The sequence below is a fragment of the Bactrocera dorsalis genome, chromosome 4 (genome assembly GCF_023373825.1).
Source record: "Bactrocera dorsalis isolate Fly_Bdor chromosome 4, ASM2337382v1, whole genome shotgun sequence".
Lineage (NCBI taxonomy): Eukaryota > Metazoa > Arthropoda > Insecta > Diptera > Tephritidae > Bactrocera > Bactrocera dorsalis.
Genome location: NC_064306.1, coordinates 66,723,510 through 66,748,884, shown reverse-complemented (window position 1 = coordinate 66,748,884; position 25,375 = coordinate 66,723,510). Strand labels below are relative to the sequence as shown.

At 31.6% G+C, this 25,375-nt stretch overlaps 5 protein-coding genes across 6 annotated transcripts; 4 read left to right on the top strand and 1 right to left on the bottom strand.

Moving 5' to 3' along the window:
• The first annotated feature begins 14,520 nt into the window (after positions 1–14,520).
• Positions 14,521–18,113, top strand: LOC105223699 (synaptic vesicle glycoprotein 2B). The gene is made up of 11 exons (XM_011201486.4): positions 14,521–14,732; positions 14,815–15,099; positions 15,848–16,010; positions 16,079–16,257; positions 16,416–16,597; positions 16,709–16,956; positions 17,013–17,184; positions 17,249–17,360; positions 17,421–17,580; positions 17,685–17,812; positions 17,887–18,113. Exons 1-11 carry the CDS (start codon positions 14,669–14,671, stop codon positions 17,940–17,942), a joined length of 1,749 nt encoding a protein of 582 aa, XP_011199788.3. The 5' UTR covers positions 14,521–14,668; the 3' UTR covers positions 17,943–18,113.
• Positions 18,114–19,145: 1,032 nt separating this feature from the next.
• Positions 19,146–20,681, top strand: LOC105223698 (ubiquitin-like modifier-activating enzyme 5). Its single transcript, XM_011201485.4, has 2 exons — positions 19,146–19,534; positions 19,616–20,681. Exons 1-2 carry the CDS (start codon positions 19,278–19,280, stop codon positions 20,535–20,537), a joined length of 1,179 nt encoding a protein of 392 aa, XP_011199787.2. The 5' UTR covers positions 19,146–19,277; the 3' UTR covers positions 20,538–20,681.
• Positions 20,682–21,033: 352 nt separating this feature from the next.
• LOC105223697 (signal peptidase complex subunit 2) lies at positions 21,034–22,188 on the top strand. Its single transcript, XM_011201484.2, has 2 exons — positions 21,034–21,218; positions 21,382–22,188. The coding sequence occupies exons 1-2, from the start codon at positions 21,177–21,179 to the stop codon at positions 21,919–21,921; spliced, it is 582 nt and encodes a 193-aa protein (XP_011199786.1). The 5' UTR covers positions 21,034–21,176; the 3' UTR covers positions 21,922–22,188.
• Positions 22,189–22,347: 159 nt separating this feature from the next.
• On the top strand, positions 22,348–23,928 carry LOC105223696 (probable tubulin beta chain CG32396). 2 transcript variants are annotated; one of them, XM_011201481.4, is made up of 2 exons: positions 22,348–22,572; positions 22,636–23,928. In XM_011201481.4, the coding sequence occupies exons 1-2, from the start codon at positions 22,516–22,518 to the stop codon at positions 23,926–23,928; spliced, it is 1,350 nt and encodes a 449-aa protein (XP_011199783.1). In that variant the 5' UTR covers positions 22,348–22,515. The 2 variants fall into 2 exon arrangements, with proteins under 2 accessions (XP_011199783.1, XP_011199784.2); XM_011201482.4 differs by having other exon boundaries at positions 22,623–23,928.
• A 27-nt stretch (positions 23,929–23,955) lies between these two features.
• Positions 23,956–25,206, bottom strand: LOC105223695 (selenoprotein BthD-like). The gene is made up of 2 exons (XM_011201480.4): positions 25,046–25,206; positions 23,956–24,957 (listed from the first exon to the last, which is right to left on the bottom strand). Exons 1-2 carry the CDS (start codon positions 25,085–25,087, stop codon positions 24,493–24,495), a joined length of 507 nt encoding a protein of 168 aa, XP_011199782.3. The 5' UTR covers positions 25,088–25,206; the 3' UTR covers positions 23,956–24,492.
• Between the last annotated feature and the right edge of the window lie 169 nt (positions 25,207–25,375).

Below are 25,375 nucleotides of genomic sequence, written 5' to 3'. Positions count from 1 at the left end.
AAAACTAAAGTGAGATGCCACGTCATTTGCTTGTGTACTCCTTTTGTATTAATATTCTGCATACAGGCGAGCAATGTATAAATGCATTTCATCATATTCAAAGTTTAGTGGTTTCATACTAACAGTAGTTTAAAGGTACAGCTATCTTTCTACGCAACAACTTTGCTACTTTTAAAAGAAACACAAATGTGAAATTACTCAATATAATCTACACAAATTTTCAACGTTTGATTATTTTGATAAGTTATCAAAGAATAACTGCGAAGAATGCAGCAACAGTCAAACAAATTCCTAATCCATTGGAAAGTGAAAAAATAACAAAATATTGTTTCCTGCAGCAAAGGTTTAAAAGGGGATCGAAAAGAAAGATAAAATATAACAAAAAAAATAGAAATAATATAGATGAATATTTATAATGTTTAGACATCACTCCATCCATTTGATATTTTTACTGTAATATTAAAGTTTATATTTACTAGCAATGAAATTTTAAAAACATAAAATTAATATTAAACACACACAAACCAACAATTTTTTCGCAAGCAAGCGCATTAAACAGCAGTGAAAATAAACAATGCAAGAGAAAAAATATCTAAATATATTCGTAAACTGTTCCGAATAATGAAAAAAATATATATTTTGAGTGCTGATTCACGTTCACGAAACATACATACATATATACATAGATATAGTATTTGTACTTAAATAAGAAAAACATGAAATGAAATAAGATTTGTCAACAAATAAAATATTATAGTAATAATTGTATATCTATAAACAAAGACAACAAAATCATTAACGATAACTGTAATCAAAAGATTTATGAAACGAACTTTGAATTTGTCAACAAAAAATCAATCAATTATAGAAAGCAACGCAAGCAAAAACGTACACAAATGTGCAACAAATTTAATAAGGAAGCAACCAAATCTTATAATCACAACTACGTTCTTACAATTTAACAAAATGTACATATATCGACGCTTTGCACTTTGCAGACTTTTCACGTTGTCTTTGATTGGACGCATTACTAACTGCAGCTAAATCAAATAATAAACAAATAACAACAAAACATTGAACTTTAATAAAAAAAAACAACTTACTCATTAAAAATTAAATGCTTTAATCAATATTTAAGGATTTATGGATTTATGGGAAGTTTAAAAGCCGCAAGAAAAACTACTACTTTTTAAACACATTTGAAAACTTAGCTGTAGTGACACGTACATGAAACAGAATAAGTCCAATTTACAACAAAAAACACAAGATATTAAATGCTCTAAAATAACAACACAGTTTACAAGTTAATGTCTTCCCAAATGTCTATGAAATCTACAGAATAAATGTCATTGATGACTCACAAGCATGAAAGTAACTAAAAGTTTAAAATTTGTTGAATAATCTTTTTTCACATTTTAAACCGTGAATTTATTATATTTAATTTTATTAATATACAATATTTTATTTATTGTTTATAGTTTTTTTGTTTTTGAAACCCAAACTAACAAACTTGTAATAGAAAGCAATAAACCTGTTTACAAATACAAAATTATTGAAGGAATAATCGTTGCAAAGAAGAATCAAGAATGAATTGCTACACTCCTACATTTTTTGTATCAGCAAACATACTTATTAAGCACATGGATTCTTACCTGCATATGTACATATGTATGTACTTTTTGTACACACATACATGCAGCCATTTACTGTATTACTACTTATAACAATACATAGATATTTTTGCAAATTTTACTTGTAACTGTAATTATTGAAAACTTTCTAGGTGAATAGAAGCACAACTGTTTATGAGCATATACTTAAATAGCTGAAAAATTAATACAAAATGGTGCATATTTACAACAAATCTAATATATACTATACTTTCTAATTTCTGATATTTGTACATGCAAGAACAAAATATAAAAAGTAAAACTAAAAAAATTATATTCAAGAAAACTATGTAGTTATGTACATATATGCCGATATAATTAACTGTTTTCATAATACATATGATTATAAAATAAATTCACACAAAATCTACGGTATTTAAACTAATCATAAGTTCAATCGATTGTAGTCAACCACAGCAAATTATAGATTTGTGTTACTTTTTTTGCTTTTGTTCCATCCTGTACATTTGCCTTTAGTTTTATATTTTGTCTTGTGAAACATCCTGTAAATTTGCGTTTGTTTATTTTTTTGAACGTCAAAATTAAATAGAAATTCTGCGAAATTTTTGAATTTATGTACAATACTAAAATATGGGGCATTTTTGGCAAATTATTATAATATTTAAGTTATAACTAAGGTTGTGACAAGTGACACTTATTAACGAAAAAGCTGATTGCAAAATTTACGTGTAAATTGCCTACAATGCAAGCCACTGTTTTACTTGGGTTTAAGAACAATTTATATTTTTTCTTGAGGAATCCCAATTTCAAAGGCTCAATAAACATTTTCATCTGCTATTAACGCTGACTGTTGAAACAAAAGTAGAGAATTTTTTGCGGTCAAGGCACTACTAGTAGTTAATTTCAAATAACATAAGTCTATAATTGATCAATTAACCTATTAGCACGAAAATGAAACAAACTTTCCAAATTAAAATTTATAACTAGTTTTATTTTCTATTGAATCAAACTACATATATCCGGAGACTTACGCTCATATATAGTACGCCAACACAACTGAAATTTACAAAGTTTACGTAAAATAGCATTTCACCAAACCAACTGATACACATACATACGTACATAGTGGGGAAACAAAGATGCAAAAACAAATATGGAGGGCAGTATATCGTGTCCAATTGGACTAACAAAACTTACACAAACATAATTTTACTCATAGAAAAAATAAATGAATAAATAAAATTATATCGTGCATATAGGTACTGCAAAAAATGTATATATTACCTATATATACATAAATATATACAAACTAGATATATTTTTTGCTCACTTGCGAATCATATTATAGAAACAAAAACATATATTGTATATTGTATTTAGAATTTTATGGGTAGAAGTTGTATATTTACATATTAGAGTTTACAAAACCAAAAAAAAGCACAATGTTTTTGAAAGTGTTTATCAGCATAATTACAAATTAAATATAATGAAACGAAAAGAAAACCAAACTTAAAATTTTTCGCAAAAGCCTAAAACGAAATAAAAGTTTGAATGAGTTTAGCAAAAGATAAAATAAATACATATTATAATACATATTTAATTATGTATGTACCTACCTTTACAGGAGTTTGAAAGTGTTAACTGTAACTACAAAAAATTTTAAATTAAGTAAGTAAAGAAAAACAAATTTGTCAGAAAACACCATTAAACTAACTATTTGAAATAATTTACAAAATATTGTAAAAAGAAAAATAAATACAAAAAATTTCAATTAACGTCAAGTTTAAATAAAAATCTTGAAAATGAAAATAAAATGTAATTTGCAAACTACTACAATACAAATGCAAGCCAGTAACTATTTAACTATTAATTACTATATACATTACTACTATATACTACTTAATAATAATATATATAAATTTATACATATACACACCAACAATTAACAGTTAATGCAATCAGGTATTAAGAATCAAAATTATTATACATTATATATTTTTTATTTTTTCTTTTCATTTGAAGAGATGTGTTTTGCGGTAGTGCATATTACGTATGTTTATGTGTACATATGTACTTACAATACGAACAAATAATAATAGTTTTTTGCGAAGTATTTTTACACTAGATAACGATAAAAGTTGTATTCGTATTGTAGATATCGATTTCGGTAGCTGAAGAATATTGAACTTTTTAAATTTATCATAACGAGACTAATACAATACATACCTATTTACATACTCGTATACACCACGTCCCAGTGGCACTAGTGCTCCGTGCCCAATTGCCCACTTTTATGCCTCAACACCTTAGATAGTTTCAATACTTTAAAAGTATGTTAATCGTATATTTAATAAAGCTATATTAACTAATATAAAACTGCATTGAAAATACCTAATTTATTTACATACTTATAAATCTTAAAAACTTGTATTATTAGATCGAAATATGGTCCTACATTGTACTAAATATTTTTAAAATCGAAAACATTATAATATTTCCTTGTAGAATTTTACAAAACGCAAGATAAATAGAAGCAATCAATTGCACTTGTATGTGTATGTATTTTTCTAAAAAACTTTCGTTCGTTAAATTAATTTGTTTTAAATAATTATTAATTATTTCCTTGTAAAATAATAAAACTTTAAGTGGCAGGGCTAGGAAATAAAAGTAAACAGAAATAGTCATTCCTCCCACTTCTTGTTATTCCTCCGTGGACTTTCTATTCATTTTATGATAGTAACACATTTTCTTTTTCGCTTTTATATTTCAAGAAAAATACATGCCGAATATATTTCATCCGCAAATCTTCATAAAATTGAGCACACAAATTTCATATGCTTGCATGAAAGCGAAAATAACATTTTCGTTGACATTTATTGAACTTAACGAGCTTTCCGGCACTCGCTATTTGTAACGATTACTTCGCAACTAATCATTTTGCCCTGTGGTTAACATATGCAGTGTCATTCAATAGAATTTTAATTCTGATACATTTAAAAATAAAATTAAATTTTACAATTAGTTAAAAAAAATAAATTGTACCCGCGATAAGTGGAATGACGTTGCTCAAGAAAAACATTCACTTTTTCTGAATGTGAAACCACGGTGTGACTATTTGACATTTATTTTGTACACATTCAATGCAGGTGCTATGGCCTTCATTTGCCTTTCAAAATATAAGGAATAATTTTCAATAAAACGTTAAATTATCCAGTGAAAAGCTTAATTGCCGTTCTTCTTCAGCTTTGTGCACAAACAATGTGTATATAATATATACAATTTAATTGCAAATTAATATTTGAAATAATTTAATTCTTTTCAACTAAAAATTCTGGATTAAGTGCATTTTTCTGTTGTACCGAACATACACAAATGAAAAATAAATACATATTCAAATGAACTCTTATGAAAAGATTTTTTTCTTCGACAACAGAATTTTTAGATTTAAAATTATTTTGTAAATTTATATAAAATACAATACTTCTAATTTTTAAGGAATTTAGCAATAAAATAGTGAAAGTTTACCAAATAGTATGACGAAAAAAAGTGTTATTTAAAAAAATTCCAAAGCAACCAAGAACAACAAAGTGACAAAATAAAACAAAAAAGTACGTATGTAGAAAACAAAATATTTTTAGAGTTCACTCATGTTACGTAATTTTTTAATAGTTTTAATGGAAATTGATGATATTAAAATACACATATTTAATTGCAAAAAAAAAAAGAAAACAAAATGAAAATAAAAAATAGTAGTATACATTCGTATATTCGCTTCTGACAATAAGCTTTGGCCACTTTTTAAAGAAACAAAAATGCAACAAAAAACTGTAACTATACAAGCAAACAATGCAAGAATATTTATTATTTGCAATTAAATTTTCAGAACAGTAGAACGAGTTGAGCAGACGAAAACAGCAGAAAGATTGAACAAAATTGAACCCCCAGAAAGTAAACTCAAATAAGTAGGTAAAGCAAAATGATTTCAAAAACCGCCTGCAAATTGTAAATTAGAACTAAAAGCTCAAATCACTTAAAGCAGCGTACAATCTGTGTGTGGAAAGGGAAACGAAGCCTAATTTTTACTAAAGAAACTTTACCTTTTTAGCGAACACAAAAAGAAACGAATGAAAGAGGGGCAGGAAAAGAAAAACGTAATAGGCGAGCGTTAAACATAAGATATACTTTATGGAGGAAAAGGAATAATGTCTCCCATAAACAAAAACAATATAAATATATAAAAAATGTTTCAGAATATTTTCAAAACTTTCGAAATTGTAATGGAAGCGTTAAAGTGTTTTGTTTAAAGACGGTAAATTATAAATAAATTATTTGAAATATGTACATATACCGTAAATGCACTAACACGCTTAAAATGCGAAAGCTCAACATGTATATGTACATATGGTATATAGGTGTGTATGAAAGTTCTGTGCAATCGCTATGAAAGCGTTCAATATAGTATTTGTTTACAATCTCGAAAGTGATTTAGCATTAGACAACGTCCAAAATATTTATGTAGTTATATGTAATACAGCTCTGAAATTGTGCTATTCACATGCAATATTAAGCTATAGGTTTTCCTATACGACATTTGAAAGCGCAATTTCGGTGCATTAACTGAGGAATTAACATTTTACTAACTTAAACTTAAATGACCTGCGTTGAAATCACTGCATTTTTTTCTTTTGAAACGAATTGAATATTTTTGTCAACAAACTTTTTTCAAAAAACTCAAATGCCCTTTTTTAATGCCAACATATCAAACAAATTTAATAATAGTTTGTAAAAAAAATAAAATAGTTAATAAAAACAAATTTGTAAACTCGAAAGAGGTTCATCAACAATCCCAAGGAATGACATTGGTCAGGGATGATTTTGGTGATGAGGAATATTAAATTGTAAAGAAACTAGTGATGAATGTGCGTAGAATGCTTAACTTTATAAACTACATATAATTATTGGATATTATATACATGAACTCATATATACATGCATACATGTACACATTTAGATATCAAAAGCTTTTCTGACAAATTTATCGCCAATATGTAGTAAAATAAAAACAAAAAAACATAAACAAAAACAAAAAAAACAATATTGTAATTAATAAGTAAAAACAATTGTTATGAGCAAAAGCATTCAATCCAAATAAAAATAAACGAAATGACAAAACAAAATGTAATGTTGATAATATATATTGTATTTTCTGTACTTAAGAAGGGTATAGCACTGTTTCTAATTTACAAACAAAAAAAAACAAACAAAATATATATACATAAATATTTTTTTATTATAATATAACAGAAAAATAATGGCTTCAATGTTTCTTTGGATTAAAACAGCAATAAATACATGCACATAAATGCATGTAAAAAACAAAAAAATTGAGATTTATTGTGTAAGCGAAGCCTTTTAATACTTATAAATAAATTATAAACATATACATAAATACCATGCAAAAACACACACATACAAGACATAACATTCGGCATGAATATTTAAACAAGTTTATGTGTGAAAGCATAACACTAAGTAAAGTAGAGTCAAAGTTATGCGGAACAACAACTTAATTAACAACAATTAATAATCGGAAAACATATACATACCTACATATATATACAAGCATTACATACAAACATACATACATATAAACAAACATATATTTATTGAATATACAAGGCAAATGTATGTATACCCACAACTATTTAAACAATTTTATGCAATTATAGAAGCAACAACAAAGAGAAAAGAAATAATATACATTTATTTAAGTAGCTGGGGTTATTGTAATTAATTTTTAAATAAAACAAATAATTAAAAAAACCAAAAAAAAATTAAAAAACATAAAAATTAGACAAAAAAAAAAGAGTTTTATTGAACAAACATGTGTTAATGTTTACACCCACAATTAAAAGAGAAACCAAACTTATAAACAAATAGTTGTAAATGATTTATGAAAACGCGTTTGTTTCATTTTCAAGTGTCAAAACTATAAGAAACTTATCTGAAACAAATGTAATGCATATTTCAACGCCAAATTGAACAAAGTGAGTTTACTGCGTTTTTGCTGATTATTTCTATTTAAAAACATATGAAAAATGCATACAATGCCAAAAAATCGTATTAAAAAAAATAACAAAAAAAAAATATAAAAATTAAAAAAAAGCTAAAAAAAAAAATATCTTTACGAATTATTCATTGAAAATTATTGCTGTGTCTTAGTCCATTGCCCTAACGAATTTATTGAAAAAGCAAAATTTAACAATTTTACACCCACAAATATACACATACCAGTGTAATGGAAGGAATGTGTTAAATTCGGCACAAGAAATACTAACTGTATGTGAAACAATAGCAACCGAAATCAATAAGTGAAAACAACAAAATGAATTTGTAGAACAAGCAATTATTTATTAGCAAAAAATATAACATTTTTTTTACTTTCTACAACAACTTTTAGAAACTAAATTACGAATCTTAAAACTCTCACCAAAAATACATATATCGGCGAAGTAGTGAGGTTAAACTCGTATATACTCAAAAAGTGTTATTTTTACAAGAAAAACTGTGTTTATTTACAAAAAAAATCAAAGAAAAAGCAATTAATATTCTGAAAAAACTAGAATTTTTAGTTTTAATTAAAACAATAACTATTACAACTACAAGGCTCTTTATGAAAAGTTTACGCTGTTAAATTTGAGGTTAAGCACAAAAAAAATACACATAAAAACGTAAAGCCTTACAGCAACTATATTTTTCAGCAATTAAAATACATACCAAATACTTAAATACCCCATTGGACTTTTTGTAACTGAACATAAGGCAGTTTATTTCAGCTCAAACCTATATATGTATGTACATACTCACATACTTCCAACAGATTTTTAGTATGGTACTGAACTTCCTAAAACACAAGTATACAAATATATAATGTTAAACTCTTATTTTACTAATAAATAAATTAAGAAAATTATTATTATTATTATTTTTTAATATTAAAAAGGCATTGTGTTTCAATGCTGGTGATTCGTTGATCAGGTTATATAAGGCTACGTTCCCAAATTCGATAAAATTTACATGCTTAAGTCTTACTAGCCCTTACATAAACGCGTACTAACGCTTAGCTGCTACACATTCACTCACACATAAGAAAAAATCAAGTTAACCCCAATCTTTTACACCACTTTATAAAGCATAAAAACCAAAAAAAAAATATGAAAAAAATAATAAAATATCTAATGAAAGTCTCAAAATGCTAAGGTGTGAAAGTGAGCCGAAGAGCGAACAGAAACTACAATTAGTCCTTCGTAACTAAATATACTCATCTACACTGGGAATATACTAGTACTTACATACATACATATATTACTAATGCTTGCATTGTGTTGTATGTAAATTTATTTATGCTGAAATACATACAATACATATTTCTATACTCCAAAACCAAAAAACAAAAAAATCAATAAATAAGAAAACAAAAACTAAAAAAGTGTGTGTTTAAGAAAAAAGACATTCTTAACTACTAGCCAATAAAAAGTGAAATTGCAAACCATTCATTACGAAACACGAAGCTAAAGAGAAGGCGGCATTATCTAAACATATGCCAGCACACAGTTGGCATACTTTCTGCTAAACCCAGCAACTTAAAGATTAATAATAAAAACAAAAAAACAGTTTGACTTAAAATAAGCGTAAAACAACATTTTAAAGGGCAAAAATTAAAAAATAAAAAACAATAGAAAATTGAGAAGTGAGATTAACGGAAATCATACTTATATACATACTTATATTATATATATATACATTCATATAAAGTATATATACATTCAATATACATATATATATATATATACATATATATAAACATACATATATAGTATATACATATTATATATATACACACATAGTTTGGATGTTTATGTATTCGAGCATTATCTACAAACAATTTTATTAAATAATAAGTACACACATTTAAAAGCGAAAAGCGTAAAACCAAATATATATACATACATACATATAAAAAAAATCATGGTGCAATTTCCACACCAAAAAAAAAACAAAATGTACTCTTTAAATTGTGTATTGTATTGTTCCATATTATAAAAGAAAAACAATAAATTATTTAAAATTTAAAAATCACAAAATTGTGTGTTTTTATTTGCCATTGTGGAAAGTGCGGTGAGTTAACGGTATTTGGAAATTTATTCACTGAATATGTAGTTTTAAGTTTACCAAAGAACACGGTGGTTCATAACCGCGAAGCTCCAATGATGGGTTTAATTGATAAATACAAGCTTTTCTATTACATTTTAGTGGTCCACGAAAGTTGGGGCAGTCTGCTGGATTGGCCCTTTAGTGGGTTTTACAAACACAATTAAGTTCCAAATCATAGGCATTCCGCCATCTGGTAGGCCGTCTCGTCATCGTCTTAACTTGGTAGTTATTCCTTTACATTTTTCGAAGCTTTTTTGTTCTTTAGTCACTTTATTGCTAAATGAAGGTCCATAATGGTGGATAATCATGCATTAGAGACTTCGTTTCATCGATTTGACCATCATCGAACAGTTTTTGTCCTTTTTACAGGAATTCAACACGGCGATTATAAAAAAAAAATACCTTCAAATAATAATTCGTAAAATTATTCCTCTCCTCCGATGGTTCGAGGAATAAATCATGCTGTTGAAGATTCAGATTTCTACTAACCTCACATAAGTTGATTTACATAATCGATTTTATAAGCATCACATGTATCTTTCCTTATTTAATCCAAGATTCCGTTTATGTTTACCCTGTTCTCAGGGCCGACCCGTCCATATAGGCAAGTTAGGCAATTTCTTAGGCAGCAAGAGCTTTAGGACGGTATTTTGACTAATATACTTTAAAATTTATGCTCTGAACAGGTTGTTTAGGCAAAACGGCTAAGTAGAGGCGGAGAATTTGGCATTTGCCTAGGGCAGTAATTTATCTCAAACCGGCCCTGCCTATTCGACTTTTTCATTCGATTAATGGATATCTATCGAAGCTAATTAGTAATGATAAATAGTACATGAGTCGTTCCGAATTCACTCATTATTCGCGTCCTGCAAAATGAGCAGAGACTTGGACGATGAGAACATCTGATGAGTCGACGTTACGAGTTTTCGAGGAAATCTTGCTGCGAAAGACTTATGGTCCTTTGCGCGTTGTCCACGGCGAATATCGCATTCAATGGAAAAATGAATTAAGGGAGAGCGGCTACGCTGGCTAGGTTATGTTGTCCGAATGGATGAAAATATTCCAGCTCTGAGAGTATTTGATGCATTACTCGTCAGGGCAAGAAGAGAAAGAGGAAGACCTCCATTCCACTGAAAAGACCAGGTGGAGAAGGACCGGGCTTCGGTTTTAATTTCCAATTGGCGCCACGTTGCGGAAAGAAATAAACGACTGGCGCACTGTTGTTAACTCGGCTATAATCGCGTAAGCGGTGTCTACGTCAGTAAAGAAGAAGAAGAGTCGTTCCGAAATGTTTCTATTTATTTTGCTAGACGGGAAAGAGATGAATTCAGCACATTAAAAATCCCTTTAGTGGTCCTTGAGTTGTAAATGGTGGACCTAACCTCAATTTATTTTATTAGTCATCTGATCAAATTTGACTGGGACTGGTCCATTTAAACTGCAAACCAAATCGATACAAATTTGTTTCCTAGATTAGTTCAACCTTTTTATGTTCATGTGAAGTTTTATTTCTGTATGTTAGCTGGAGGCACCGTCTTAGCCAAAACTAACAAGTGTATGGAAGATTGGATTACGCGTTGGCTTGCTTGTATTGACTCACAAGCACAAGCCTCCTCTGAAGGCGTTGCTAAAGATTTTTATTAAAATACTTGAAAATGTTTTTTTTTTCCAGTCCGAGTCATATTTGATCAGATGGTAGATTTCTTTAACATTTCATAACTAAATATACAGCTATACTAAGAATTTCAGTTAGAGATATAGAACAGCTATCTTTTGCCAGCTGACTTACCGTTATCTCTTTAATAGCTGCAAAAAGTGTCATCCCTCCAACAAGTGATAATTTATAATTAACTTGCGCGTGGCCGTGAATAATATTTAAAAACCATGTTCAGAATGATGTCATCACTCCTTAAAAGGAAAGTGCCACTAAATAAACTTTGGCATTGGAATAATTTTGAAACAAAAATAAAAACAAGAAAAAACGTTAATTTCCACCGCACCGAAACAATAATACCCTTGACAAATACAAAAGATCACTATGAATAGCCGCTATATGCCACATCACTCGATCTGAACAATTTCTTCGGAGATTGCCCCATTGCCTTAGACAATAAGTTATACCAAATTTCTGAAATATAGCTCTTTAAATCAAATTGTATTCAGTTTGTATGGCAGTCATATGCTACAGTGTTCCGACACCGGCGGTTCCAACAAATGCGCAGCTTCTTGAGGAAATAAGGATATGTTCAAAATTTCAGACTGATATCTCAAAAACTCTAGTATCTCATTCCGATTCGCGTATATACAAACGAAAGTTGCCAAATAAACTCAACTCATCATACTGATCATTTATATAAGTATTTTATAGTGTCTCTGAAGTTTCCTTCTGGGTGTTACAAACCAAGTTCACGTACCCTGTTCACGGTGTAAATAACCTCACATCACTCGAGACGAGTTAAAAGCGATTATAACATACGCGTGTCTGCCTAGTAACCATTCATTATTGACTTAAAACAAAGATTTGTCAAATAAATGTAGAAAAAAAGTATTTAAAGAATTATATACAATATATAGGCAAAGGAGCTGCTGCTATGGAAAAGTTTATAAACATTCAGCGCTATATTTATTTATGGTACTAAGCCAGGGCACTGACGTGAAAAAAACGTCACAGCTGCGCAAAGATAAAGTGGATTAAGATAGCTAACGATGAAATGTTAAAGCTTTTATATAAAGGGTTTCTCAATTAGATAGTCTATAATAACATTTTCTTTCAATTTAGATTAAAAACTTATTATTTTCTTGTAATAATTAAGGTGTTAAACTCATTTGGGGTCCTAAAAACGGTAAGTGGGGACATTTTCAGAATGATATCTCAAAAATTAAGGGAATGGTTTGCTTATATACAGGCCGACAGGCGGACAGACGGACACGGCTAAATCGATTCAGCTCGTCACACTGATCATTTATACATATATACACTATATAGGGTCTTCAACGTTTTCTACTAGGTGTTACAATCTTCGTGGCCAACTTAATTTACCCTGTTCAGGATGTAATGAAATGAGGAGGCACGCCTCGACACATGTTTTAACAGGAAAATATTGCTTAAATCAAACAAATGTTTTGCAAGTACCAAGAAACTAAAAATAAAATTTAAAATATTCCAATTTGGTCACCCTTTTCATATACATACAAACACACTCATGTACATACGACTGCGGACATCTTGGACAAAAGGACGCGAATTCATACTTATTTGATAATGAAAACTGTGTAGAATTTTTTACGTCAAACTACGTATTTACCAAAACTGTATTTGTGTTGAAGTTAGATTACGAAGATGCTTTCATTATATTTACATTAGAAATCTGATGAAATGAATATGGTCTGTGGCGTATAAACATTAAAAGAGTTGGGAAAAAGAGCTGATGACAAATTTCTTAAATTTATAACTGTCACTCATTGTCTAATTGCCATATTTGTCATCTTCTACTTTACTGGCGTACGCTACGAATTAACAATAGTGCCCCAGTCGTTTCTTTTTTTTTTGCAATGTGGCGCCAATTGGAGATTCCAAGCGAAGCCAGGTTCTTCTCTACTTGGTCCTTCCAACGGAGTAGAGGTCTTCTTCTTCCTCTGCTTCCCCCGGCGGGTACTACGTCTCCATATTTGTCATCAGTGATTATTAAATTTCGGCGCATCACGAAACTTCTAAGGAAAACAACGTTTAATCGTTGAAAATGTTGCAGAAGTGTTTTGGGGGAGTCTAATTTATCACGAACACATGTATTTGAATGGCACGAAGCATTCATTCAGTGCCACAAAGCTTAGATTGTATTGGCTTATAAGCTTGTTTTGAAGGCAATAATACAATTTTTTATAAAATATGTGAAAATAATATTTGTTTTTGTCAGTCCGGGTCATATTTTGTAGGTGGTAAAATTGTCGAATATACTGTTAGTGCTATTACTCAACTAAGCTTTACTTTTGAAAAAAAAAAATCCAATATTACATAGGTAAAAGCTGAGGGCAATACTGGCACGATTTTTATCGGTAAAGCTAAAAAAGGGAAGGTGTTGTAGCGTTAAAGCATTTCCCTCTAGTGGGTTAAAGGTCATTTGAAACGAATGTTCTAAGCATGTCGTTTATTTATTTTCCGCCATTTCTTTTTCAATCTTTTGTAAATATTGACAGCAGTACGGTTTCTCTTGAAAACACCTGTTTTTACAAATATTTAAAAAGATAACAACTATGTATGTATATAATTCTAATAAATTATACAGTCCACACGTAGTATATAAGACTTAAAAATACAAAATAAAAATTACTATGAATAATTCTCAGCTCAGTGAAAGATTTTCATTTCCCCCCACCAGCGGTAAGGTTTAAATCTACAATTGAAAATAGTAGAATCTACATTGAGTTTATAACACGACTATTGTCTTGACTACGTAATAAAAGTTGGTGGCTTTCCCACATCACTTCAAATACATATTTACATGCCCACATACATATGTACATTCATACGGCCAACTGTCACTCAGATAAACGCTGTTGCTAATCTTGATAATATTACTCTACAAAACAAATATAATTTAACTAATTAAGTAGAACAAAAATAACAACAACAACGGCATTGTAAGGAGTACAAAAGATGCTACTGCCTGTAAGATCACCTCAGACAAGCCAATTCCCTTGGCAAATGACAAGCGCGGCAATTCGAAGCGTGGCTAAACAAAAGTGAACAACTGGAAAAATATACAGATCGTGTTTATTAACAGAAAAGAAAATATTAATGTTATCAAAAATATTTTAATACGCGTATGAATAAAAAACAAAAGATATTAAAAGAAATGGCCGCAGAAACGACAACAGACAAAGCGCCTGGTAAATAATATGCAATGATAGCGCCTGCCCTTCTTTGTGCGCACTTGTTAAATTTGATTTCGTAATGGAAATTTTTCTACAGCGGACAATGACACACTGGCAAATCGAACGCTCCCAAGCGTATTGCAAAGCTCTGAAAAGCAAGCAGAGCCAGAGCAAAAAAAGGATGCGCCAGCGGATTTCGAGACAGCTATGGAAGTATCGGGTTTTGGTACTTTCAATATTTTGCTATTGATCTGCGCGTGTCCCGCTGCCATAGCCACGGTGGCCGAGACGTCGACTATGTCCTTCATACTGCCGAGTGCTGAATGTGATCTCAAGCTAACGCTGCTCCATAAGGGGCTGCTAAATGCCATCACCTATGCAGGTAAGAATAAGTGGACGTCATTTTAAGCGGTCTGAAATAATAGAGCTTAATGAATTAGTATTCCTTCGTTTTTTATATATAATGCAATCATCTCAGATCCAACCACGTTAATTTTTGTATATCGCTTTTAAACAAACAGACCGATCAAAATCAAGTTCTCGTATGAAAAAGTTTTTAATTTGACAAATATCTTCACGAAATTCATTCATAGATTACACGGATAGTCCAAGGCAATTTTATTCGCTTGTGGGTGCCGAAGTTTTTTTTTTTAATTGTAACGTTTTCTTACTTCTTTAGTTGACTTTAAATAGAACAGCTGTTTTTGCAATATTATTTTTTTGTTTACTTCTTAATACAAAATTTTTGCGAGTGAATCATCTGGCCACTTTATTTCGTAAGGTGTCAAATTTCAAAGGTTGTATTCATATTTATAAACAAACAATTATTTTTACTACTGAATATTGAATTAAGCATATTTATTTATACCATCAACTTTACATTGCGACTAACAAATTTAAAATATGTGGAATTTTGATGTCACAACCGACACTAGCAGTTTAAATATGGAAAACTGTTACATTGGCTGAAGGGTTGAAAATATTTAATTCCATTAAACCAAAGCAATTATAGGAATACGTTAAACAAGATTTTTCATAACAATTTAGTCATAATTAGATAATTTTTGAAAATTTACAACCGTTATTATTTATAATCTGACAATGGCATAATTTATTAACATATTCAACAGGCATGATCAGTTCGGCGGTGATGTGGGGTTATTTGGCCGACACAAAGGGGCGCAAAAAACTACTCATTCTCGGTTATCTGAGTAATCTTATACCGGGATTAGGTGCAGTTAGCAGTCAAAATGTCATACAACTGATGATCTTCAAATACATAGCCGGTTTTATGTAATTAGATTTGATACGATTATTTCTTTTTATGTACTTTAAATTTCCAACTTTCGCATCTCCCGCAGCATGTGTGGTCCATTCGCCATACTTATGAGTTACTTGACTGAATTGCATGGCAAGAAATTTCGTTCGCGCATAGTTATGCTTATGGGTCTAATGTTTTCGGTGGGCAACATATTACTGCCAATAATTGCTTTAACGGTGTTACCCAAACATTGGGATTTTGAGCTGCTGGGCTTGCAGTGTAAGTGGAACTTTTTGATAACTATTTTTGTAAACACAATTTTAATGAATTTAATTCAGTTTTCAAAGATATATAGTATTATTTTCAAGTTTTACATAACCTCCTTTTCTGCATTTTTGCTTTTCTACATTACATAATTATTTCATAATTATTCGCAGTTCATTCCTGGCAAGTGTTTTTGGCGATCACCATGATACCCAGTCTACTTGGCGGTATTTTGCTCAATTTCTTCCCCGAAAGCCCGAAATTTTTAATGTCACAAGGTCGCAATACGGAAGCTATGCGTGCTTTTCAACGAATCTACGCGCTCAATCATTGGAAGCCGCGTGAAGATTTCCCGGTAAGGCAACATTTCTTCAATGCGTACTCATATTAGTTTATTATTGTTTTTATAACAACAACACAATTAATTGTTATGAAAATTTTAAATGAAATCTATTTTTTTTAATAGATCAAAGAACTCATGAATGAGCTGCCTAGTGCAGAAAAGGAGAGCGATGCTTCAACTGTGAGCATAGCTACGATTGAAAGTTCGATTCCAAAGGAAAAAGAGGCCATGCCCTCTAACGAGCACGTAAAAGAGAAAAAACCCAAAATCAACTTGCGTCAAGGTTGGGAACAGTTACGTCCGCTGCTTTCCAAACCTTATCTTGGCCTGTCCGCTCGTGTTTATCTCATGAACTTCGCTATTTTGTTTGGGTAGGCATAGCTTTTACAAACTTGGCTTATGTTATTATAATTTATTTATTATTTAGCCAAAATACTTTGCGTTTGTGGATACCACAAATGTTTGCTTCTATTGAGGAATACGAGCAGATGCATGGCAGTGCTGGTTCTAGCATGTGCACCATTTTGGAGTACAGTGTTAACAAAACACAATTGCTGAAAAGTGATTTTGCAGATTTAGAAACGGCAAAATGTGAAGTTGTAAGTTATAGAAAAAAATTAGTTGTAATGAATTTATTTAAATTAAATTCCAATAATTTTTTAGGTTATTACAGCAGCCTCCTTTACCAATAATATAACGGTAGCAGTAGCCAGTTTCGTAGGCTACTTTTTAGCTGGCTTCATCGTTAATCGAATTGGCAGTAGAATAATGCTTAGTAAGTGCCAAAATCACAACAACAAAAAAGTGTACAGTAATTTATATTTTTTTTCAATAGCGATTGGTGCCACGGCAGCAGGTCTTTGTGGAGTTGGTCTTTATTTCTCGGTATCCTCATTGAGTACATCAATTATTGCTGCAATATCGGTGACAATGGGCAGCATATCAGCCATGTCCATTCTTAGCTCATCGGTCGATCTATTTCCGACATCGTTGAGGTGAGCTTATTAACAAATTTATTTATTTGCACATATTTATTTGCTAAAAACATCCTATATATCTATAATAATAAATGCACGTTAATTTATTTTTCCTTTTATAGAACAATGGTTGTTTCTTTGACTATGATGATTGGACGCGTTGGATCTATAATGGGCAATATATTGTTTCCCATTTTCATGTCACTTGGCTGTGTGCCACCATTCATTATGCTCACGTTCGTGATGTGGTGTAAGTTGCAATGAAATTTTCGGAAATATTACACATATTTTGATTATAAAACTAAAACTTTTTTTTTAATTTAGCGGCCGCAATTATGTCAGCATTTTTACCAAATACCAGGAAGATGGTTATGAAATAGGAATACTTTTTTCTTGTTACGTGTGTAGAAATGTTTATATGTCCAAATGTGTAACTACCATATTATTGGATAATGTGGGATTATTTATTCTAGTATTAAGACTATTAAATATTTAAGTGTAAAAAAATTATTGTTATTTATAAATAAATAATAAACTAGACAATATTTGAATTTTTGCCTTTAAATTAAACTTTTACATAACAAAATTAACTTTTACATAATTGCTATGACAAAGCAGCTAAAGTTTCTACAGTCCGAGATTTAGTTATTTAATATTGAAAAATCAACAGATATTTAGAATCACTACAAATAGGAGAGAACGTAAATATTTGCTAAGCAAGCTTATTACTTGAGTGTACTTATCTGTGAAGAAAAAGTATAAGCTGCATCATATAATTATATTAATATGTATACATCTGTGAATATGTGTGAATATGTAAACAAATAATTCCAGACTGTAAATCTACAGAAGATACACTTTTGTATTTATTTGTCAGATTAGGTTCAAGAAATGTATATATCTAATGCACTCGTTACCGAATTGCACAAACAATATAAATGTTCCTACATTCTTCTTCTTCTTCTTTTAGACAAGCGTATTGTAACCATAAAAATCCGAAATCTATAGGAATAAAGTTTATACTGACCTCACATTTCCATACAAAAGCAATATATACACACAACGAAATTGAAACTTCATACTTTGTGCCAAAAAACGAATTAAAAATATTTTAGTTTGTAGAAAATTTTGGTGAAATTAAACAAGTTCGCTTAATAAAATTCAACCAACTTTGCTGTCTTCATGATTTCCATTTGACGTTTCCTTTTCCGTGTACTTTTCACACACACACGTTAACATTTTACTTTCTCCTTTTCATTCTTATATACACACTGAGTACCGCCTATCAGTAAAAATATGAAGAATATCTATTTAATAAGTCATCAGTCAAAAAATGCGTTATTATATATTATATTATATATTTTTTTATCTATATTTAAAACTATATTCCTACAGTTACAATATACCACAAAAACCAAACTTTAAAATCTTATTCGATTCTTCTTCCTATGCACTAAACCACATTTCCGATTGATTCCGTTTCCGTACTTTTCCTATTGCTTTCGCACCTGCTTTGCTTACAATTATTACTGGAAATTGGCAGCTCTTTTTTAACAACAAAAAGCAACAGCTGCTCCATTTGACAGTAGTAAATGCAGTTTGTCAAGTTTGGTAAAGTCCTCCCAATAGTGAAAGTGACACGCAAACAAATTCTTATCATAGAGCTCTGCCATTAAAATACCCCAAAATACAGTTAAGTTCAATAGTAATTTCTAATGTCGGCCCTCGATGAATTACAGGCGAAAATCGCCGAACTGAAAAATGAATTGGAGCTGCAGAAAAGCGCGACACGCGCTGCACGAGAACGAATTGATAAAATGTCTGCAGAAGTAGTGGACTCCAATCCTTATAGTCGTCTTATGGCGCTACAACGTATGGGAATTGTTAAGGAGTACGAGCGCATACGTGAAAAAACAGTGGCTGTGGTCGGGATTGGTGGTGTTGGTAGTGTAACAGCTGATATGTTAACAAGGTTAGCGATAACTGTGCGTAGAGCGCACACATCTGTCAATATTATAAACAAAATATTTACTGTATTTTAATAATATATTAGGTGTGGCATCGGCAAATTAATACTTTTTGACTATGACAAAGTGGAACTGGCAAATATGAATCGACTATTTTTCACACCTGACCAGGCCGGTTTGTCCAAAGTGGAAGCAGCTGCGCGCACCTTAAGCTTTATTAATCCTGATGTACGCATCGAAACTCACAATTATAACATAACTACTGTGGAATCATTCGATAAATTCTTGAATACTATATCTCACGGTGGTATACAACCTGATACACCAGTCGATTTGGTGTTAAGTTGTGTTGACAATTTTGAAGCTCGCATGGCCATCAACACTGCATGTAATGAGCTAGGTTTGAATTGGTTCGAATCAGGTGTATCTGAGAATGCTGTTTCCGGACATATACAATTTATACGTCCCGGTGAAACGGCATGTTTTGGTTGTGCCCCACCATTAGTTGTAGCAGAAAATATTGACGAGAAAACATTGAAACGTGAAGGAGTGTGTGCTGCTTCCCTACCCACTACTATGGGTATAACCGCCGGTATGTTGGTGCAAAACACCCTCAAATATTTGCTCAATTTCGGCGAAGTGTCCGATTACTTGGGTTATAATGCAATGAACGATTTCTTCCCACGTATGAGTCTGAAACCGAATACTCAATGTGATGACCGCCACTGTCAAGAACGTCAAAAAGAATACCAAGCACGTCCAAAAGTGATAGCAGAAGAGTGTGCTGTAGAGGATGATACGCCATTGCACGAAACAAATGAATGGGGCATTGAGCTAGTCGATGATTCTCCACCCGTAGCAGAATCAACTGAAGCAAGCAAAGAAGTGGCAACGGGTCTACGTTTAGCGTATGAGGCACCAGAAATTACCACGGAGAGCGTGCCTACTGTTGCCGCTGCTGCTAATGTGGATTTAGATGATTTATTTGCTCAAATGAAGGCATTATAAGAAAAGTGATAAACTGCTATTTATTCCAATAATTAAGGTTAAACCATATTGCATTATTTTTTATAGTTACTGCTTTGATAATGATCGTGCTCTAAGCGATAAATAAAAATAAAAAAGCTAAACACTTTATATCGGAAAACATAATATCTGCTTTTAAAATGTTATTTTGTATTAATTTTTTTTATAAAATTTTGTCTTTTTTTTATTTAATTTTTTTTATAAAATTTTGTCTTTTTTTTATTTAATTTTTTTTATAAAATTTTGTCTTTTTTTTATTTAATTTTTTTATAATTTTTTTTAATTTAATGTTTTTATTATATTTTATCTTTTGTTAATTTTTTTTTTTTTCTATTTTACTCTATTAAATTTTACTTTTTTATTACATTTTAGTTTTAGTATAGTAATTTTAACGAATTTTTTAAATAGTAACTCTCTTAGTTCCAAGGGAATGCAACCCTATATATAATTGCATGGTTTGTGGTAAGGAACACAGCCACAGTAAACTCACTGAACACCCCGTACGCAATCTGTCAAGCGGCAAATTATTTGTTGTCGTGTACCGAAAGTAATTTCTGATCGCGTTGTTAAATATTTTTTCACATTTCAACTTCACTGTTTTAACCAAGTAGTAATTTTGTAATGACTAATAAAAAAGAAGAAAAGCCACAACTCGAAATTGAGGTGAGTGTAAAGTTTTTTACCGAAGAAAATGATTTCTCGTTGTAGTGGCGTTTGTAACTCGAAAGCCGCTAGGTTTTATTTTTTGTACACGTCAACTCCCAGACAAACGACATACAACGGCACAAATAAATCATTAAAATTATATTTTCGGTTTTCATCACAGGTTGTAAAAATAAACAAATGGGATGGATCTGCTGTGAAACATGCACTAGATGATGCAGTGAAGAATTGTCTATTATGCGATCGTCCACAATTAAAGGAACAATTCGGTTTGATCAACACCCGGCTAGTGTTGTGTGCACTGGCTGTAGGTGTTGCAGTGCTAGCGCATGGTTGGGATTACACACACCCTTTCCCAGAATCTCGCCCAGTCTTGCTTTTTAGCGTAATTGCCTATTTCGCGCTAATGGGAATTCTCACACTTCATACAACATTCCGCGAAAAAGGTACTTTTGCGGTTGCAGTTCAAAAGAATGGTACCAATGGACCACGAACCTGGGAAGCTAGCTCCGATATGAAAAAATACGATGACAAGTACATACTCACTTTTACTGTAACAGATAGCAAAGGTGTCCGTGAAGTAAGCAGCACTAAATCATGTGCCAATTTCATTGACGCCAATGGTGTTGTGTTGGATAATTTGGTTGCAAACGAAGTCAATCGTTTGTTTAACTCCTTGTCAGCTGGGAAAAAGGATGAGTAGCTAGCTCTGTCGGATGAAGTACGAGTATAATAACATATTTAAATTATAGTACACACAATGAAAAAGGCAATAACGTCGGTGATGATGGCGATGAAAAAGTTGAACGAGTTCGTGAAGGCGTTATGGATGTGGCTGATTTAGACTTACAGCCATTGTGTGTATAATAACAAAATAAATGTATATCCTTTTACATTAGTAATTGAATATTTTCCATATAATTTGTAAGCCTTTGAATGCATTTCGCCAATAATCATTTTGTCCAAAAGAGCGGTAGCTGTTTTCAATTTTTATATTTTGAGATATTAATGATTGTTATGTAAGTATTCGGATTTTCATAAAACTTAAGTAACATGAAGCGTAACAAAAGTATCCAAAATATACTCGCTAACATTGAATATTTTAGACCTTCCAGTAAAGAAAAGAAATCGATTTCTTAGCAACACATTGAAAATGTAAGAAACACACATACGAAAAATAATTTTGGTAAAATATAAAGTACACAAAAAAAAATAATTTAGAGAAAATAATTGCAAAAAAATACACATTCACAAAATTGCCTGTAAATAAATTGGAAGTTTCATAAATAGTTTGAAAATGCGCGAAATTATTACTATCCAAATAGGAGCCAGCGGGAATTCTATAGGAGATGCTGTAAGCTAATGAAAATCTGTACTTTACGCAGGGATTATTAATTAAATTAGTTTTTATCACCAGTTCTGGCATGTGATCTCTCACGAGCATGGAGTAGACTATGCATCTGGACGCTTCCAGGGCACTAGCGCTTTACAATTGGAACGCATCAATGTGTTTTTTAATGCCACCGCGAGTAAACGATTCTATGCACGTGCTATTTGTGTGGATACTGAGGCGACTACTATTGAAAACCTACACAAGCGCTCCTCACTGTACAGACCGGAAAATTTCGTAGCTGGCACTGACAGCGCAGGAAACAACTTTGCTCGAGGTTATCACACGGACGGTGCGGAAATTCTGGACGCAGTCTTAAACTCAATACGGCGTGAAGCAGAATCTGTGGACTCATTACAAGGATTCCAAATCCTACACTCTATAGGGGGTGGCACTGGTTCCGGTTTAACAGCTCTTGTCATGAATGCACTTGTGGATGAATATCCCGATAATCTTATCTCGAATTATGTCTCTATACCTTCACCTCAAATGTCTCAAGTAGTGGTTGAACCTTATAATGCTTTGCTGAGTATGCCGTCGTTAATACATAATTCCCATTTAACATTCTGCCTCGACAATGAGGCGCTTTTCCAAATAGTTTCGCGGAATTTGAAAATGGCCGTCAGCGGTTATGAACACATCAATCATATTGTGGCACTTACCATGTCAGGCATAACCACCTGCTTGCGGTTCCCAGGTCAACTTAACGCTGGTCTTCGTAAGCTCTACGTCAACATGGTACCATTTCCACAATTACATTTCCTCATACCTGGTTTTGCACCACTCGTTAGTTGCAAGCAAAAAGAGTTTTCCCAGGGTACTGTCGCCGAGTTGGTACAACAAATCTTTTCATCCAACAACTTATTATGTGCTGTTGATTTGCGTCATGGAAAGCTTTTAACTGCAGCTGGTATTTTCCGTGGTCGCATGTCTCCACGTGAGGTGGATCAATTAATGACAAATGTACGTAACAAGAATTTGAGTAGCTTCGTAGAATGGATACCCAATAACATAAAGACCGCTATATGTGATATACCACCAAGAGGACTTAAGATGTCAGCAACTTTCATCGGCAACACTTCAGCAATATATAAGCTCTTGCAACGTATTTTGGATGGCAGCGGTATAATGTTAAGGCGCAAAGCCCATTTACATTGGTATACGGGGGAGGGTATGGAAGAGCAAGAGTTCATAGATGCGCAACACGATCTGCAAGATACGCTCGATTTATATAAACAGAGTGGCGAAGACATTCCGGAAGGTGAAACCGTAGAGGCCAATTCTTGTGCACAATGCAATGACACTAATGACCTTAAGTGAGAAACAAATAAGAAGTAGAGTACACTCCAAGCTTTTTGAACAAAGATATTTTATTTTCAAAAATTTATACGTTTTTTACAATAATAAAAAATGTGATTCATTTTAGTTGTTTAATTACTGATTATTAAAGCGTATAACAATCAGTGGCCGAGCGGCGGAGAGATCGGGGGCAATTACTCAGTGCTGCCCGGTTGTCTGCAACAATTTTTCTCCCCAACTCATGGATCATCTTAAATTCCCACCAGCCAGTTTCTCTCTACGGCCCTCATTATAATCGTGGATTAGGATGTATTTAACTTAACTTGTAGTACTGTGTTTAAGTAATAATGAACGTCAGCAACAAATAACTTAGTTTAACAAAATTATATGCATATATTTGAAGTATTTGCACGAAATGAACCGTTTCCCAACTTACAGTAATAACATTTAAATTATAGATTTTTAATATTTTAATTTCATCAAACGTTATGAGCAAAAAAAATCATAGCGTTTAGCTTCTCATTTAGAGATTTTACCAAACGATAGTCATAAATGCTACCCCATTTTCAAAAATTAAAATATTTTTTATATAGAACGTTTCCGTTTACTGCCAGATTTAGTAACCTCTTTTTGCTCAGTCTGATCTTTAGGAGCGTCATTCTCACCTTCCATGTCCTTAACCGCATTTAAGCCTAAAACTCGACTTGCCGCCTCAGTTAACTCATTAATAGGTGGAAATTTTTGTGCTCGCGGTTTCCTATTTAAGCCTGACCATATTTCTTGTCGTTCTTCGGTAGGACTAGTAGCAATAGAAATCTCAAATGAACCTCGCCGTGGTGGACGGTCGACATTCATAAGCAATTGGAGTTCTACATCTGGCTTTAATGCACGCAGTTGTTCAAGCAGATCAGCATGAACTTGAAGAGCCCGGCGGCGAAATACGTTTCATGATCGGCAATGTTCTATATACAATACTGGAAGATTAGCATCTACTACTGGATCTTCCGTTTTTAAAACCTTGGATTTTGTTATTGCACTGCCTGCGGTCAACTGTAAATAAAGTGTTATGGAATAATCAATTCATCATCATAAGTATATAATATAATATAATATACATATATATGTAATTAATACATACCACAGGCTGATTTTGGGCTTTACGTTTACGTTTCGGAGCCATTTTATAGCGTTGGTTTCAAAAACATGTAATTGATTTCTTTCATCTTTTTTATTGTTTCGCGCGGTAATTTTGATTCAAAGTGGATTGTTCAATTTCAGTCTCCAATTCGCAGATATGCAATGATTATCGATGGTAAACTTATCGATACCAAATTGTAGACTTTGCTTTAAGTGCACATGCATATTTATTATTTTAATTTGCAAATTGTTAAGAAAATTAATAATAACAGTTAAAAATAACTAAACGGGACAGAATTCATATTCAAGATTCAATGGTTTCAAAAATTTT